Source organism: Anas acuta, chromosome 23 (genome assembly GCF_963932015.1).
Source record: "Anas acuta chromosome 23, bAnaAcu1.1, whole genome shotgun sequence".
NCBI classification, from domain to species: Eukaryota; Metazoa; Chordata; class Aves; order Anseriformes; family Anatidae; genus Anas; species Anas acuta.
In genome coordinates, this window is record NC_089001.1 from 844,868 (window position 1) to 862,524 (window position 17,657).

General features: G+C 48.9%; 2 protein-coding genes across 4 annotated transcripts; one reads left to right on the forward strand and one right to left on the reverse strand.

Moving 5' to 3' along the window:
* The first annotated feature begins 393 nt into the window (after positions 1-393).
* TMPRSS5 (transmembrane serine protease 5) lies at positions 394-4,216 on the forward strand. Of its 3 annotated transcripts, none has more exons than XR_011089633.1 (10): positions 394-509; positions 739-897; positions 1,882-1,995; positions 2,165-2,208; positions 2,276-2,438; positions 2,520-2,695; positions 3,048-3,146; positions 3,358-3,500; positions 3,588-3,757; positions 3,959-4,216. XR_011089633.1 is itself a non-coding variant. In XM_068659279.1 (10 exons), the coding sequence occupies exons 3-10, from the start codon at positions 1,883-1,885 to the stop codon at positions 3,965-3,967; spliced, it is 900 nt and encodes a 299-aa protein (XP_068515380.1). In that variant the 5' UTR covers positions 394-509; positions 739-897; position 1,882; the 3' UTR covers positions 3,968-4,216. The 3 variants fall into 3 exon arrangements, 2 of the variants coding, with proteins under 2 accessions (XP_068515380.1, XP_068515381.1); XM_068659279.1 differs by having other exon boundaries at positions 3,605-3,757; XM_068659280.1 differs by lacking the exon at positions 3,048-3,146 and having other exon boundaries at positions 3,605-3,757.
* Positions 4,077-17,248, reverse strand: ZW10 (zw10 kinetochore protein). The gene is made up of 16 exons (XM_068659263.1): positions 17,090-17,248; positions 16,410-16,544; positions 15,235-15,336; positions 14,984-15,061; positions 14,703-14,862; positions 14,004-14,153; positions 13,137-13,328; positions 12,724-12,887; positions 11,924-12,106; positions 10,836-11,074; positions 9,744-9,815; positions 8,715-8,884; positions 8,274-8,404; positions 7,669-7,800; positions 6,916-7,118; positions 4,077-6,043 (listed from the first exon to the last, which is right to left on the reverse strand). The coding sequence occupies exons 1-16, from the start codon at positions 17,204-17,206 to the stop codon at positions 5,923-5,925; spliced, it is 2,349 nt and encodes a 782-aa protein (XP_068515364.1). The 5' UTR covers positions 17,207-17,248; the 3' UTR covers positions 4,077-5,922.
* Between the last annotated feature and the right edge of the window lie 409 nt (positions 17,249-17,657).

A 17,657-nucleotide genomic window follows, 5' to 3' on the forward strand; every position in this document is an offset into this window, starting at 1 on the left:
CTCCCGGGCTGCCTCTTGGTTTTCAGGCAGGCTGAAACTGCCGCTCGGTCACCCCTGTCCTGCAGCAGATGGTGGGGTTTAAATGGTTTAACTGGAGATGGAAGCAGTGCCAGCTCTGAGGGGTGCAGCCAGCGGCAGGGGCAGCACCAGGAGGGATGGGGCCGGGCAGGGGGTGGGTACTGCGGCTCTTTGTGGGACCCCAGGAGCTGCCGGGGGGCCAAGCACACGGCTGGGGCTGGGGCTGGGGCTGCTGCCCTGCAGCCTCCCTGCAGCCCTGCTGGGCACAGGGGGGCTCCACCTGGGCAGGGCAGCCCACAGGAACAGAGCTGCAGCTGGTGCGAGATGCGGGGCTGATACAGAGCACCTGCGTGTGTCTTGGCTCATTTTCTTCCCAGCTTAAAACAATTTGCTCCCCAAGGTCTCCTCTAATAAAGGTAGCTGTTAGGGGGCACCACCCGCAGCCCCCTGCTCGAGCCCAGAGCTTGTGGCTGCTCTTCAGTTGTGTGCAGGTGAGCGAGGAGAGGAGGGGAAGGGAGGGGAGGGCCGGCAGGTGGCAGGTGGGGCTGGGGCAGCCCAGCAGCTGCTGGGGTTGCTCAGACGGAGCCAGGGACAAGGGGCCGGGAGCTGGGTCTGTGCCGAGGGACAGCCCAGCAGCTTGGCGGAGGCGCTGTGCTGTGGGCATGGTGAGCGGCTCTTCCTCGCGGCCCCCCTGCCTCAAATGGAGCCGTTCCCTGCCAGGAGCCTGCCCCTGACCTGCACCCTGCTCCTCTCCATAGGGGCCGGCTGAGGCTGAAAGCTGTCCCCAAAACCTGCCCGGCATCGGGGACACCGCACAGAGCCACGAGAGCCTGACGGCAGAGCTGAGGGAAGCAAGGCCAGGGGCGTCCCCGGGACACGGTGAGAAAATTACGGGCTTGGGGAGCAGGGGGGAGCCCCCAGGTCCTGACCTTCTGCAGGATGCATGGCCTTAGCTCATCCCCTGGTGGCACTTCAGGCCAAAGGGTTTGGAGGGCCCCCAAAATCGGGCCCCGCTGCCCTGAGAACCTCTCCAGGGGCTTGGTGGTGCCACGAGGGACGGAGGAGATGGTGTCCGTCCTCTCCCTTTGTTTCCTAAAGGCTCTGCTGAGGCGTCTCTCAGGAGTCTCTGCACCATCCGGAGGCTGCTGCTGCTGCTGGGGGCTGCGGTGCTGCTGGCGGGGCTGGCGGCGGGGGCTTGGCTGCTGGGTCAGTGCCTGCATGGGGACGGTGCTGCCCGGCTCCCAGTGCCCCTGCCGGGGGCTGCCCGGCCCTGCGGTCTCACCCCTGCCCTCCTCTCTCCTTCCTGAAGCGAGGCACCTCAAAATCCCACAGCCAGCCCAGGGCTTTGCCCTGCCGCAGGAGCCGGGTGTGACCCCGGAGTGTGGTGAGGGTGAAGAGGACGAGCCCGTGGTCCGCGGGGCTCCTGGCAGAGGTTTTTAACTCCCCCCCACCCCTGGCAGGCTCAGTGAGAGCAGAAAAGATGCTCTTTAATAATGAATCTGTCCTGCTGAACCAGGAGCTCGTTTCGGCTGTGTGCTGCAGTTGTTTCACTCTGTAAATCCTGCGGCATTGCCCTCAGTGTCTTTCAGGATCAACGCGGACAGCTCGCTGCTGGAAGCGCGGGTGCGAGGCCGTCCCGGCTGGCTGCTGGCCTGCCACGAGCAATGGGGGCTGAGGATGGGCACCCAGCTCTGCCGGCACCTCGGGGCGCTCCGGTGGGCAGGGACGGGGGGCAGGGAGCTGAGCGGGGCTGGGGTGGCCGGGGGGAGTCACAGGAGGTGGCTGCAGCCACCTGGGCACCTTCCTGGCCATGGGGCAGGGAGGGTGCCGGGGCAGGAACCACTCCTGGGATGGTTCCTGCAGGATGACCCACCAGAAGGGAGTGAACCTGACGGATGTCAAGCTGAAAGACACCCAGGAGTTCGTCCAGGTCAGACCCGGCCATGAAGGCAGCCTGGAAGACGTGTGGGAGGTCAGGTATGGGCAGGCTCGGGCTATGGCAGGCTTTGCTGGAGGCACAAAAACACCTTTTCAGGCTTAAGATGGGCAGAAAACTGTGCTGGTTTTGCCCTACAAGCAGCCCCGTTGGGGACTGCTGCATCTCCCCGAGCACCCTGCAGTTTTCTCAGAGGTTCACCCTGTGCAGGAGCAGCTGCGAGTCGGGACGCATCGTGGCTCTGCGGTGCTCAGGTCGGTGCCTCCCTCTCCCCCCTGCCCCTCCACCAGCCCCATCCCATCCCTCACGGCCACCTTGCAGACTGTGGGCTGCGCCCCGGGGCCCTGCGGGTGGTCGGGGGCACGGACGCAGCCCCCGGGCGCTGGCCCTGGCAGGTGAGTGTGCGCCACGGCTCCCGGCACCGCTGCGGGGGCTCGGTGCTGGCGCCCCGCTGGATCCTGACCGCAGCACACTGCCTGCACAGGTAGGGGGGCTCTGGGTGCCCATGCAGTGAGCCCTGGGGTGTGAGCTGGGGGCCGTGGTGCTCAGGTAGCCATGCGCTCAGTTCCAGGCGGCTGCACGGCTCCGGCTGGCTGGTGGGTGCTGGCGTTGCCCGTGGCTCCATCGAGCAGGAGGCTGGGGTACCGGTGGAGAAGGTTATTTCCCACCCGCTCTATAACGGCAGCAGCCTCGACTATGACATTGCTCTGATGAAGCTCCGCGTCCCCCTGAATTTCTCTGGTAAGCTGCTCTTGTGGCCTGCCCCCAGCTGCAGTTTGTCTGCAAGAGAGGGCTGGAAATCGGCCTGCTCTGACCCTGCCCTTTGGGAGAAGCTGCTTAAGAGGGTCCCCAGCCTCTCCGGGCACCTGGAGGCAGCGTGCCCAGCAGTGCCCTGCTCCCAGCTGTGCTGGGGAAGGAGGCTGTAGGAGCTGAAACCGTCAGAGACCTGCTCCAAGGGAGTTTCACCTCCATTTGCGGGGCTGAGCAGCTCTGCAGGCCGAGTTCTGCGTGCTGGCAGCTCCACAGCCCCGGCTGTGCCTGCTCTGCATGGCCCCATGCTGTCCTGGGGCTCACGGTGTCCCCTTCCCACCAGATGCCATCCGTGCTGTGTGTCTGCCACCCTCCCACCGGGACCTCTTCCCGGGCACCCCCTGCTGGGTCTCAGGCTGGGGCTACACCAGACCAGACCAGGGTAAGCCCCCAGCTTGTCCCTGCCCCTCTGTGCTGACCTGAAGCTTTCCCTGCTGCCCTGAGGTCCACCCTTTCCCTGCTGCACCAGGTCCTGCACCCCCATTAATCCCATAAGACCCCATCTTCCTCCTGACCCTTTAGCTCCGTTGCCCTGCTCTCCCCTTCTTGCTTCCCGGAGATCTCATTTCCCTCCTGGCTTCTTCCCTCCCCAGCACAGCTAACAGAGACTCTGAAGGAAGCGCTCGTTCCCCTAATTAGCACCAGGAGGTGCAACAGCTCGTGCATGTACGAAGGAGAGCTCACGGCCAGGATGCTGTGTGCCGGCTACCCGCAGGGGAAGATCGATGCGTGCCAGGTGACGGGAGGGAGCGTCAGAGCAGGGGGGGTGTGCACAGCCAGAGGAGAAATGAGCAGTAAGTGGTAGGTCCCTGCTATGTTCCAGTCCTTGCTCTCTTGCAGGGGGACAGCGGGGGCCCCCTGGTTTGCCAGGACAATCTCACGTGGCGCTTGGTAGGCGTAGTGAGCTGGGGCCAGGGCTGTGCCGAGCCCAACCACCCCGGGGTGTACACCAACGTGGCTCAGCTTCTGCCATGGATTTATCGCACCACGGAGGTAAGCGTGGGACAGACAAAGGTGTGTATTCAGCCTGACCTGCAGCCAGGCACGTTGCTTAGAAAAATCCAGGTGCTAGCATCCTGTTTTTACCTGTTACTACCCCACGCTCAGCCTTGCTGCATGATCTCTGGGCTAACCTCCCACCCCACAGCATAGCACCAATTATTTATTTTTCCCTTTTAATTTTCTTATTATTAGATCTACTAGAAGCAAAAGCAAGACGTCACAGAACAACACTGTGCCTGTTCCGAAGGTCCAGCTTCATACTGTTACTGTAACCATATGAGAATCCCCACACACAACACCAGAAAACAGGGCCAGTATAAATAGTTTATTAAAGAAAATAGCATATTACATTTCTGTGAATAATCCACATGAGAGAAGTGGTGTTTTTCAGAATATCAATTTTTGGTTTCCCATTTATAAAAGGGCAAGGGCTCCCAAGAGATGCAAGCGTCATGGGAACACTGTCAACCCTCAAATGAATTACTTGAAGTAGTGAAAGGGAAAAAAAAAAAGGAAAAGCTAGAGTGACAGATTTGGGATCAATGCTTGCCTTTCTTTTTGCATTCTCAGAGGCTGGACTTAGTGTAAATGGGAACTTGACTGCACCTGTCCCCTCCCCAGGCTTCTACTAATTACCCAGGCTTCTACTAATTAAGGCCCACACCAAGGAGTCTCCTCGGCCCCAGATCTGGCTGTGCCTGGCTGATCCAGCACACAGACCAGCCATGAGGTTCTGCTGTGATTCGGGTGCAATGTAAAAGCCAGCTGTAATTTTGGTATCCCCCAAAATGCTCAGGAATGCACAGAGAAGCCAGACAGACATCCAAATAAAAAGGATGGAATGATAGGTAACATTGAAATGTGTAGCTCTATGATTAAAACTTTTGTAAGCAGGTCATGACGTGCTTACAAACCACTACATAGCAGGAAATGCTCTGTGCAGCAAGGGGCACATCTTGGGATCTGGGCTACATTTCAACAAATGCAATTGAAAAGCTTTCCAAATAAAATAAATGTGCATTTTTTGAAGTCCCAAACAGCCTTTCGTAACTTAGAACATTATCTTCTAAGTGCACACTTAATTCCCTTTACTTCCCTTGTATTTACTAGCATTTATATAGTTCTTAAAGTACAGTAAAGTTGCTATCAAAAAGACAATAGATGCCAGACCTACTAAATTCATACACAAATCAAAAGCTAAAAATAGGAGCTGAACGGGCTTTCATGGCTGGCAAAGTCAGATTGAAAACTTTGAATTCTGTTTTAAGATATGTCCCAAGAGAAATAAATCCATTAGGAATGTTGTCACATGTGCAAAACCCTCTGACTCAGTAAACATTTCACTTGAAACAGGGTTTCCTCTCCCCCCATATAATTTTCACTCTTTTGAGGTGTGTTGTTCAGGGAAACATGAACAAAACAGGTGGGTAAGAGCAGAATTTGGCACTTCAGCATTCTTAGAAGGACACCAAAAGCTACCACTGCTTGTGGGTTTCCTATGTAATTTGCAGGGACAGAAGAGGTAAGACACAAAGGGGGGACACGTCCCCTGATGTAAAACTGCATAGGTAAGATTCACAAGTGAGAAATAACAATCCCTCTGCAAGACCCCGAAGCAAGCAAGCTTGAGATGACACTGTACAGCACCTTGCCTGAGAGGCCCACCTGCCAGCAGTGCTCAGTCTCGCAAGGAGTTCAGATAAAGAACTTGATTTATTTGCCTGTGCTGGGCTTACAGGAAGATGAAATCCAAGAAGATAGAATTTAGCAAATATCACAAAAAGCATCTCTTCTTCACCAGGACTGTATACACACCAGCTTGTAAAGCACAACTACAATCTGGGCATAACACCTCCAGGGAGCAGGGCAAGAGCTTGAATTTTCAAGCCCAAACTCCATGTGGCAGAGAAAGCAGCTGCAGTTAGTGCCCATGTGTTACCCACCTCTGATTCCCTGTTCTCAGACTCACAGAACTATCCCCTCTGCCCTGCTGAGTGAGCTAGCAAATTTCTCTCCTCCCTTAGTCAAGCCTCCAGGAAGCACACACCTAATGCCAAGCTTTTTGTAGTCCAGTACAAGAAAGATCAAATCCAAAAAATAAAGATTCTCTGTTCATTCTTGCCTTATCAGAAGATGCAACATGTAGGAGCAAACAGTTACTTGATTTTGGCCAGTGCTGCTGCCCTTCTTTCCGTGTTCTGGAACAAGGCTCGTATCAGACTCTTCACTTCAGCTGGGGAGAATTCAGCGGCAAGAGGCCCCTTCCCATCTGCCCATCTACAAGGAAGAAAGATCTTCATTTAACAAAACTTCATGGAAACTTCAGGTTAAAATAAGCCTTAGAGCATTCACAACAATCCATTGCAGTTCTCCCACTCCTGTGATGAATGGTTCAAATAAATTAAAAGCATAGAGCATTTACAGGCTTGCTACAGTAGTAAATCTCGATCCAAAACAAATCTAGTTTGCAGCCTACTAGCTGCATGCAACTTGAGTCCAGAATTAATTAATTAGGCATAAAAAGCAACAGGTTTTAATGTGTTTCTTGCACTTACTACAAACTTTGCAGTTTAGAGGACAGTATGGCTCCTTGTCATTCAGACGGACATGTGAAACAAGTGTGAGGAAGAAACATCTAGCTTCTGACAACTCATGACAACTAAAGTAATAGGAGTAATAATGCAAATCCTCATGTATAATTCAGATGAATACCCCTTGCAAGTTAAAAGACCTAAGAAACGGTCTCTAAAAACTGAAGACCAATTACATGGAATGATAGCTGCACTTGCAAGGCACAGCTAACATCAAAAGCAGGGGGCAAAATGCCTGGCTGCTTACTGTCAAGTACTTCTGAATTTAGAAAAGTCAAGACGGATGTATAATTGCTCTGTGGTTGGCTCTCCCGGGGCACTTTTTTTTTTTTTTTACCACTGCTTTATCACCTGCAGGAGACAGCTGAACATATGACCAGTGAAATGGACTACAAACACACAGCCAAAAAATGGCACTAGGAGCAGCTATCTGGTCCCTATTAAAAGTGATTGTGTTTCACCTGAAAACGCTCTCCTGAATGCAGTGCCCTGCTGTCAGACCACTTCCCAGCTCCCTGGTTAGCAGGTGAAGTACTAACTGAAAAGGAAGACACTCACTGATCTACTATTTCTTGGAGGTTAGCTTGCAAGATGATCATCAGCTCTTTGAACGTCATCCATTTCTTCACGTACACTGGAACTTCCTCTTGATATTTCTTATTTTTGTCCTCTTCAGGGAGTGGGGTGAAAACTTGGGGTCCTTCCTCTACCATGATCCTACAGAGGGAGTACAACCTGTCTGCATCTTCTGCAGAGATATCCTAGAATTGAAAAAACATTAACAAAAAGAGCAGTTAGATGTGTCTTTGGAGTGCCAAGCACTAAATGAATTTCTTTTTTTTTTTTTTTTTTACATGGGGCTCTGTGTGTGAAGATGAAAAGCAGTGGTTTGGATTGCATTTAACATTTTCAAGCTAATGTAACTTATTTCACAAATAGCTATTTCATCAAGTTCTCTGCAGTTGCCTCAGAACAAGGATTCTGCTTCTGAACTGCACGTCTTGGTGCACTAACAAGGATTTCACTGTGAGGCAGAGGGGTTATGAGGAAGGTCTGGAGCAGTTCATAAGGAAAGCGCTCAGGTAACGCCAGCACAATGATGAAAGCAAAGCTTTTTGGCAAGCATGGCATAAGCAAGTGTCTTAGCTATTAAAGGAGAAGAGGCCACACAATTCACAGTGGGGGGGCTCTTCAAGATTTAGACTACAACTGGCTCCCCTGAAACTTCAATTTAGAAAGAATTTCTACAGGTCACACATGCTAGCTGTTAGCACCACCCCTACGCCTGGCAGGCCCATCTCGTGCAGTTACCTCTAGGGCAGCAATCCTAGTGACAATCTCTGAGAGCGCTGTGTTCAGTAAGGTCCCCATGGCCTTGCAGTATACATTCACTGGAAGGACATCTTGCCAAACTTTCCCCAGTCTTTTCAACTGATGCAATACCTGGAAGACAACAGCTATACATTACCAACATGTTATCAAAGAGAACATTAAGAGAAGCACAAAACGATAAGGTGAGCGCAAATGGACAGAAAAGTTTTAAAGAAGTAGAAGGCCATGACTTCATCCTGCTACCACATAAAGCAGACACTCCTGGAAAAAAATGCCACAATTTCAGTTTGCATTATGGCTCACAGATGTTTTCCTTGAAAACTGAAATACCTTAGAAACACACTATAAACAAAAGTTCAAGAGTAAGAAACTATGTCATCTTGGAGCATGCGGACTCGAACTCAGCGTTCTACAAACTGAGACACAGCCTAGGGGGGAAAAAAGCATGCCAGAAAATTCATCTTTTGCAAAATTTTACTCTGCTGAAACAGCGCACAGTTCTCAGTACTAGTATTACATACTGTACCTTCCTAAGGACAACATCTACAGACAACAGCATATTTGACTTCGTTTGCCTTGCTTACCTGCCTTATTGCTTTGTTTGCTGCAGAGTAATTTTCCTCATCATCCATATTAGAAAAATTCCTGGCACTTGACAGCCTCTCCAGGATTTCTCCTTTCTGCACTCGCATCTGGGCCAGAAAACACTCCATTCCTTTAGAAGCAAAAAGAAGCAGAGAGAAGCAAGTAAGCAATTATTAAATTTGCTCTGCCTATGCCAACTTAAGAGACTGTAAGCGCTGAATAAGAAACATTATTTTGGGTCAATTTAAACTTCTTATTTTGGGCCAATTTAACTGAGCTGTCACATACTTAACAAGCTTTTGCACAGCTTGGATTGCTACAGAACTTTTGAAAAAGAGCTAAGTAGCAGAATTAAGTATAGATGACAGGCTCACGTTAAACTGGTACAAGCTTATCCATCTCAGAATTTCTCTCCATAGAATACTAAAAGGTAAAATTACCAAGTCTCCTAAAACCAGGTACCAGATCTACAAAAGTAGCCGCTCCACCACACATGATGTTCGTCAGGCGGTATTGGAACTGGTGTCCCATGGTGAGCAAGTGGTGAGCAATGTACATGCAGTTGTTGTGATGAATAGCTGCTAGTTGGGGGAGTTTCTGAAGGTTCTCTCTGTCACATGAAGAAGGAAGAAGAAGAAATGTATGTATTTAGACCTGACCCTGTTAGAAAACTGTCATATATACCCTAAACAGCCCATCTGTTGTTGATGTTGCATGTAAATAACTGAAAGGAATGCTTGATACAGCCATCAGTTGGAATAGAAGTACTTCACCTCCTGCCACAGCCACAGAAGAGCTTATGTTCAGGAAAGAAGTTCTATGGCTAGTGAAATGAAACCTTGGCATTCCAACTGTGTGTTGTACTCGCATCATTTCTAACAAACAACTTTCAAACAGGAAGATTCTTGATTACAGCGTAGCACTGAGGAAAACAGAGAAGTCCTTCTCGGTAATACCTCAGTGTTCTTGGACACAATTGTATACTTTAAGTCTTCACTGGTGCTGTTTATTACAGGAAGAGCATCATGAACAATCATAAAGGCTAACCCCTGTCAACGCCAAGGACAAGGACTCTATTCTAGTTACCTAACCATTACTATTCTGTTAGTTAATGGATGGATAAGACAGCTTACAAAACTCAGTTATGTTCTAGAGATGTAACTTCAGCTCGTGTTTCCTGTGTTCTGATGTACACAAGGGCTGTCAGGCACAAAACCAATTCCATTCACGTCACAGAAATACTAAAAACTATCTCTTTGGTCATAAGACTGCCAACTCAGAAACTCTCAGGCAAATATTCTGCAGCAGGTACAATTTAATAATGCATTAGGAGCACCAGCTTGTACCCACTAGAAGAAGCGCTTAGTCATCTTTGGCAGTGGTGGACAAACAGGGAACAAGTGGGGCTATTCCAATAGCACTGCTCTGTCTCCAAACAGGCCCTAAGTAATGCACAAACATACACTTACCTGTGGTATGTTGGTACTACATCATAAAACAGCTGGAATATGTTCCGCACGGAGTAGAAGAGCTGTATACAGCTACAAAGAAAATAAGGTTCATGTTAGATTGTCTGTGGAATTAATGTCTCATCTGCCAAGCGACTCTCAAGGCTTTCTTAAAAAAGGTTTTATTAGTAGTGAAGCACGCTTTTCTTACTAAACAAGGGACAAATTGTCAAGATCAATTACAGCAATGTCAATAAAAGCAGCATCGTGGAAAATTCACAAAGGCTTCTCTCAAAAGCTGTGATGACCTTGTAAGTTCAGCGTGGAAGAGATGAACTTCAGGCCACATGTCAGAACCGAGATTATGAAACCCCGCAAACAAAGGGAACAGTGTCCTTTCTCCCAGTAGGTATGCATAAGTAGTCAGCCCTCTTTCTGCCACGGTACAGTGAAAGGCATTCAGTACCTAGGAAACTCTCCCTCTTCAGGGTTGTGGTCTCCGGTTTTTAAAACCGACTCTATGTAGGTTCTCAGAATGTTTACTTGTTTTCTTGGAAGAGCCCTGCCAGATGCAGAGCTGGAGTTTTTTGCTTTCATCCAGCCAATGAAAAAAGAAAGCAAGAACTCTCCTCAGAATAGGCGCCATAACTTATCATTTGGATGGAACAAAAGATATGTTTTTTATCTTTCTAAATAATTGAAACACACGATAAAATATAAAAAAATGAACACAGCAGTAGAGTGTTTTCCAACTAAAAGACTGAAGCCATGAGCTGCCCTGTGCACCCTAGGGATTCATCACGTTTTCACCACTGCAGTAGCTACAATATGGCAAAACCTACCTGAATGTTCCCTCAGAACATAAGCCTCAAAGACTGCTTAACAAGAGTATTGCAGGGAACATACCCGGCAGCTGTTCCTGCTGTACCAGTCTACCGCACAAACCCAGGGAGCAGCCTCCAGCCAAAACACAGTGTAACTAATGATTCATTCTCATTTTTAAGTATCTTCAGCTCTTTTATATTTCTTTTACTCTATTAACAGATGCTTAGAGCTGCCAAAGGCAATAAATATCTGACTCCCAGGGGTTACCTGCTGATATATAATTCCTACCACTGATCTGTGCTGCCTGTAGCCTCCAACAGTGTCTGATAAGCCAGTTCCATCAGTTTCTCCACCGATGAACTGATGCGGCATGTGGGCAAAGAGAACGTGTACTGGCTCAGTCTGGTCTCATTCTCCAAATTCACAATCTCCTTAGGAAGTTGTTTAGATGTTTTTTGCATGTTTAAGTGATCTCCTGACCCAGGATCAGGAAGCTTTGGTAGGGCTACGCACGAATCAGGTGTGATCTAAGGAAAAACGAGAGAAAGATAGAACGTTATTCGGAGCCCACAGAAAAGAGTCTGTGCAAGACTCTTATAAATACCTTTTATAAATATCTGAGGGGTGGGGGACAGAAGGATGTAGCCAACCTCTTCTCAGTGGTTTGTTGGGATAGGACAAGGGGCAATGGCTACAAGTTAGAGCACAGGAAGTTCTGCACTGACATGCGAAGGAACTTCTTCATGGTGAGGGTGACGGAGCACTGGAACAGGCTGCCCAGGGAGGTTGTGGAGTCTCCTTCTCTAGAGATATTCAAGGCCTGTCTGGATGCCTACCTGGGCAGCCTGCTCTGAGGAACCTGCTTTGGCAGGGGGGTTGGACCTGATGATCTTTCAAGGTCCCTTCCAACCACTACAATTCTGTGATTCTGTGACTACAAAATCTTGATTTAAGACTCAAGATAAATACAAAGCTGCAGAAGTCCTCTAAGACCCTTGGAGGTCTCATGGCTTATGAACTACACAGCAGACCATGAAGCAATCTATACAGTGCTTCATGCCTAGAAACAAGGTCTGTAAGTGATCCTCTAAATTTTCTTACGCTTATGACACTCGCCAGAAAGGCCTACAAAAGTAAGCTTCAAACATATTAAGTAACATCTTGGTAGTGAAATAACCCACTTGAGCACTATTAAAGATGACTTCAAAACTGTTGTTTGCAAAAATCACCAAATAATCACAAGTAGTCAGTGCTCTACAAAAAAAAAATAAATAAAAAGAAAGAAAAAAAAGAACCTCAACTGTCCTAGACAAGCCTTCTCGACCTGCTACACTATTTTTCCACCTAGGAAAACAAGATATTGCAACAACAGGCACCTTTACAGTATTGTGTATTTCTGAGGTCATCAAATTTCTGGCTGCCACAATCACATCTTGACATTTCTTATTGGCAAAGTGGGAATTGACGTTACGAGCGTATTTCAGTAAATCGGTCATGTCTCCTTTCAAAAACTGCATGTTCTTCAGGGCTTTTTCAAATTCCTCTGTGGATTTAATCACCTGAGGAAGGAAGACACATTCTACATTGATACTTGTGAATTGCCAGTTATAATCTCCTAAAATCAAAGAGCAAAATTAAAGCCGGGTATAAACTCCCCCACTCAGCCGATTACATTTCATTACACTGGGCTACTTAGGGCAAAGGGACTGGGGGGTTTGCCCTATGATCGCTGCTGTCAACAGGTGCCTCTCCAGGATAGGTATCTTTTGGCGTTCTTCACTAGCAGCAAAGATACTACTCTTATTAAGATAGTTTTTTAAAAAGTAGCCTACACAAGAAACTGCTGTGATCACTAGACAGAGAAAAAAAAATGCAAACACAGCAGTTCATTCACAGGAATCCAGAGATCCCAAATCAGCATGTGCAAGACCTCTTCAGCCTCCTACAGAAGCTCACACAAGAGCCTTATGCCACACACCTGAGAACCTCCAGGTCTTAGTTAAATATGGCCTGAGGTCCTTGGATCAGAGACCTTGCACCATTAATAGGACAGGAAAAACAAGCCACGGTTTACCTGAGATAAACGCACAGTTCTAGATAAGCAAACAACAGCTTTCTGTTGAAGCTGGTCATGCAGCATTTCCACTATATAAATTCAGAAGCATTTGATGCCTACCTCTATATACTGCTCTAGTTTGCTATTATTGGTTGGGATTGAATTCACTAGGCAGTTCTGAATGAGGCAGTCTGATAGCTCTTCCCATATCATATCACCCAGCAGTTCTGCCAGCGTCACTCTGCATTCCTTTTTGTCTTCCACACGCTGTTCAACTGGCACATCTGAATTCAAGAGAACAGAAATGGATGTTAATCCCTGCTTCCTGGATATGACCCTCCACCATTTCATTCAGTCCTTCCTGTCAAAAAGGCATCTTTCAGCTGTTCCATAATTTTATAAAGGAGATGTTCTTCATATCTAAACCATGTGCTGTGACTGTGGAACAACCTCCATCCCAATCAAAAGACAACTGAATTTATGGTTCAACTGAGCCCACTTTCCCAGTAATTCCAAAGAGAGGGACTACCTACTCAGCAAGTATTTGTGAAGAACTTCAAGAACGAACTTGATCTTGTCAAAAACCTCCACAGGAGAGGAATGATCCAAGTCAGGCTTCTCACACTTAAAACGCAGGATGACCACATCTGACAGTTCTTCTGTGAATGGCCGAAGAGATGGGTATGAAATCAGCGGCTTGAGGATGTATTTCAGCAACAACTGGCCTAAAATATGAAAAAAAAAAAAAGAAGTTTTCCTACAGCAGGAGTTTGTTCCTGAGAGGCCCAACTGGTAGTATTTTGGATGCACAGATTCTTCAAGTGATGTGGAAGAACCACTGTCTAGACTAGTGGTATCAGAGAATATTCATGAGGTGGAACATTGGGTTTGGTTTCACTACAGACCACTTGACTCCTGTAAAACACATATGGAGGCCTAACAAAGAGCTGTATATTTAATGTAAAATGAAAAATTAAAAAGCCAGAAGCATGGAATCCTGTCCTAGCATCTGCCATGCTTCCTGATTACTTCTTGCCAACACCTGAGAACAGAAAAGCCCAGAAGTTGACTAAAACCAACAGTCTTGGTCTTTGTAGATAAGGAAGCTTTAACTGGAAAAGCCCTTTAAGCCCTTTAATCAGACCATGAAACCACAAAGCCACAGATGAAAACAGTATACGAAAATAACCTGACAGGAAAAGATAAATAATTCTTGGCAGTTTCGTATTGTAAAAACCAGAGGATTCACCTCACGCTCAGTGGGAAACACAAGGCAACAGACAAAGACGTCTCCCAATGTATGACTGAAGTGAACTGGATCTCAATATCCATCCTAAAACAAGCCTAAACTCATACCCACTAGGGCTGCAACAGCTGTGTGGATACAAGGTCTGTCTTACCAAAACTTTTAAGCTTGGTGCGCAGTTCTCCAAGGATAGCAAATGCCTGCAGCACAGAAGCAACAGGCAGGCCAGCAATCTCTTCCTCTTTTGATGGCAGTGTGCATAAGTGCAATTCTGAATGCATCGCTGACTCCGGGCTGCTACTTTCTAGAGAAAAGGAAGAAACACCTATTAGAATGTGGTCTAAGATACAGCAGGTCTGAGAACCTACTGCATTCCTCAGCTGGTAACTAAAATGATATGCTACCTCTCCCCATTTCCACAAAATAAAGTTCCTATAAAAGAGCATCAGAAGAGAGTAACAAATACCTTGTGTTTCAGTACAGGGCAAATCTGCAGAATTCTTATTTCAGTTGCCATGACATTGACATTTAGAGACAATCACCCCCCTTGTCCCCATTGTAAGTTAAATCTGATCAAAGGAAAAGTTTGTGTTTTAATGAAGACACCAACATACAAATTCTAGAGCAGCTGCAACAAAAGTAGCAGCCAAAAACCTACCAGAGAAGATAAAGTATTCTTAAAACTACCCTAGCAGGAGAATATATACAGTCGGAACAAAAATTCTGGAAATCTCTCCTTAAACCAACCTTAATTCAACAATATTACTCTATTTCATATATTGTAGGTGCTTGAAACCAAGATTATTTCAAATAGCGAGGCAAAAATAGTGCACCAAACTAGAACTGTGAGCACCTTTTGAAGGAGGAAGCTTCCATACAGCCAATTTCTGCCATTCTTCTCCTAGATGATAGAGCATATTTTGTGTCTGCACCGTCAGCTCTGTGCCCAGTGCCTTCAGGATCTTCAGCTCAAAGCCTTTACGGGATTCCAGCATTTTCAGGCTGCTTCGTGCCTGGCGGTAAAGGTCAAACAAAAAACATGGGTAACTGTTGCCCCTGTTACTGAAAAGGATCTTGTCACATTTATTTAAAGTATTTATCAACAATTTTGCCACACGCTTAAGAAGTCATTACCTTTTCCAGTTGTTGAGCTGCTACAACATACTTCTTCTCCAGCAGTGCAGTGTTGTACTCTTTCATAGCTGTATCAAACTGCAACAACCAAATAGGATCATGTAACAGCAGATGTGCTGTTCCATGATTTTAAACAACACAAGTAGACACACAAGTTATAGTTATTTATTCAAAGGAGAAGCCCCGAATAAAGCCACAAACTGAGCAGCAACCACCACTTAATGATTTTAACATGCACATCCCTTCCTCACCTCTTGTAGCTTTTTCAGAATACTCAAAACCAGTGTGTCTCGCTCCAGCTGCTGCTTCAATTCAGTAAATTCAGCAACAGCAACATTTAGGTCTCGTTGAACCTAAAATAAGAAATTTTTCATCAGACAGCAACCAAACATTAACAGATTTCTCTTAAAAGTGACAACAATGAGATACAGAGTATTTCTGCTAATAGAGCAATTTGGTGAGGAAGACGGAAGACTCAGTGTTAACAACTTATCTGCTCTGGCATTTGATAATGTCTCTATCTTCGATTTCTATGGCATTCCATTTTACTCCCTGCTAGAAAGATACTTACAATTTCCCTACTGGAAACTCTTCCATACTAGTTTATGTTTTTATTACATTACAGGTTTTGTCAAGGCACTGGAAGGCAACTTAGTATCAAAAAGCTATCAAAAGGAGTTGAGTGTGCTTTTAACATAGCCATTTTAAATGCAAAATCACTTGAAGTGAGTAAAAAGCTAGCTCAGTTAACATATCTAATAACATATCTAAACTTTGTTTATTTTAACCTGGTTTAGTTAAGATGATTTGTGTGTGTGTGTGTGTGTGTGTGTGTGTGTGTTTAACTGCTGCTGTTTATTACTTTTAATTTACATTAGATTGGTTTTCATTGCATTATTAACATATCATGCTTTTCTGTGAAGAACACCACAGGCCACTCCTTCAAGTCATGTTGCAGTCGATCAAAGAAGCACAAAAGCAGAGGATCCGGCCTGCAGGGCCTGCTCACACTCTCCTTCATGGCTGTGCAAACGTGCACGGCCATGTGCCAGGATTTGGGTGGTGCACATTCAGTGCCCTCTCTGCCCCAAATCCCCGTGGGACCAACACTCAGCCCATCTGTCACTGCATCACACCCTACTGCGATGCACCCAGGTGGATCCTTCTCTCTCCTCTGGAGACGTGCGACACACTTTTCCAAGTGCACAACACGCTAACTACGACCAACAACCCCTTAATTACTCTCAGTCACACCCCAGATGGGACATACACCCGTGCCATCATTTTTTAGGCGTGAGGCCATCCAGAGCCTTCAGGGCCTTGTCTTCCATCCCTGTCCCCCCGCACACAGCAGCTGAAGGCCCACAGATGTGCCGTGGGACCTGAGGAAGCTGCCAGGAGCCAGGGGGTGCCCTGTGGGTCCCACCTGCTCCTCAATGCCGGCCCTGAGCAGCTCGATGCTCCCTGACAGCCCGTCCACCTGTGCCACCAGCTCCTCGGCGCTGCGCGCACTGGGCAGGAACTCGCTGTACTTGCTGGTGATGGCGGAGCACACCTCTCCCTGCGGGGGCACAGGGGGCAAAGTCACGGTCAGAGACCCCCCAGGACCCCCAAGTCCTTCCCCCAGGACCCCCAATTTGTCCCCCAGCCCCTCATGACCTCCCCTGGGACCTCCAATTCCTCCCCCCAGGGCACCCAGGCCCTCCCCAAGGCCCCTCACGGTGCCCCCCGAGCCCCTCAATTTTCCCCCCCCGGGGACCCCAATTCCTCCCTCACGGCTTCTCACGGCCCCCCCCCCGGGAACCCCAAATCCCCCAGGGGAACCCCAATCCCCCCCCGGGATCCCCAATCGTTCCCCCGGGACCCCAAATTCCCCCCTCGGGAACCCCAATATCCCACCCGAGACCACCAATTCCTCCCGCCGAGACCCCAATTCCCCCCCCGGGACCCCAATTCCTCCCGCTCAGCTACCCCCGGCCCCCCTCAGCCCCTCCCGGGCCCCCCAATTCCTCCCTCCCGGCCCCTCCCGCCTCCCCCAACCTCCCCAAATTCCTCCTCTCCGACCCCCTCCGCCCACCCCCGGCCCCCCATCGGCCCTGCCCGCGCCTTGAGCTCCTCCACACGGCGGGCGAGGCGGCCGATGCGGGTGCCCAGCCCCTCCTTGTCCAGGCGGCCCGAGGTCGCCAGCACGGCGGCCACCAAGGAGCCCGCGGGAGCCGCCATGGCCCCGCCGCCCGCGCGGCACCACGGGAAGGCGGCGCTATGGCGGGCGGCCGGGGACAGCCGGGGACAGCCCCCGCCTCCTTCATCCCCCTCATCCTCAGCCTCCTCGGGGTGCTGGGGGGGGGGACCCGGGGCAGCTGGGGGTCTATAGGTGCTGTGGGGAGCAGTGGTAGCGTGGGGATGTAGGGGTGCTGGGGGTCCTGCTGCAGCTGGGGGGCATATGGCAGCTGGGCACCCATGGGTGCTGGGGGGTCCTATGGGTGCTGGGGGGGTCCCTGGGTGCTGGGAGGGGTCCCTGGGTGCTGGGGGGGGTCCATAGGTGCTGTGGGGTGCAATGACAGCTGAGGGACGCAGGGGTGCTGGGGGTTCTGCAGCAGCAGGGGGGCATATGGCAGCTAGGCACCCATGGGTGCTGAGGTGTCCCCTGGGTGCTGGGGGGGCCCATTGGTGC

Coding starts and splice junctions, on each gene's coding strand:
- TMPRSS5 (XM_068659279.1), top strand. CDS start 1,883: ATGACCCACCAGAAGGGAGTGAACCTGACGGATGTCAAGCTGAAAGAC. Junction 3,147..3,357: donor CTACACCAGACCAGACCAGG/GTAAGCCCCCAG, acceptor TTCCCTCCCCAG/CACAGCTAACAGAGACTCTG. Junction 3,501..3,604: donor GGAAGATCGATGCGTGCCAG/GTGACGGGAGGG, acceptor GCTCTCTTGCAG/GGGGACAGCGGGGGCCCCCT.
- ZW10 (XM_068659263.1), bottom strand. CDS start 17,206: ATGGCGGCTCCCGCGGGCTCCTTGGTGGCCGCCGTGCTGGCGACCTCG. Junction 8,885..9,743: donor GTAGTACCAACATACCACAG/GTAAGTGTATGT, acceptor TTCATGTGACAG/AGAGAACCTTCAGAAACTCC. Junction 7,801..8,273: donor CAAACAAAGCAATAAGGCAG/GTAAGCAAGGCA, acceptor GTTGTCTTCCAG/GTATTGCATCAGTTGAAAAG.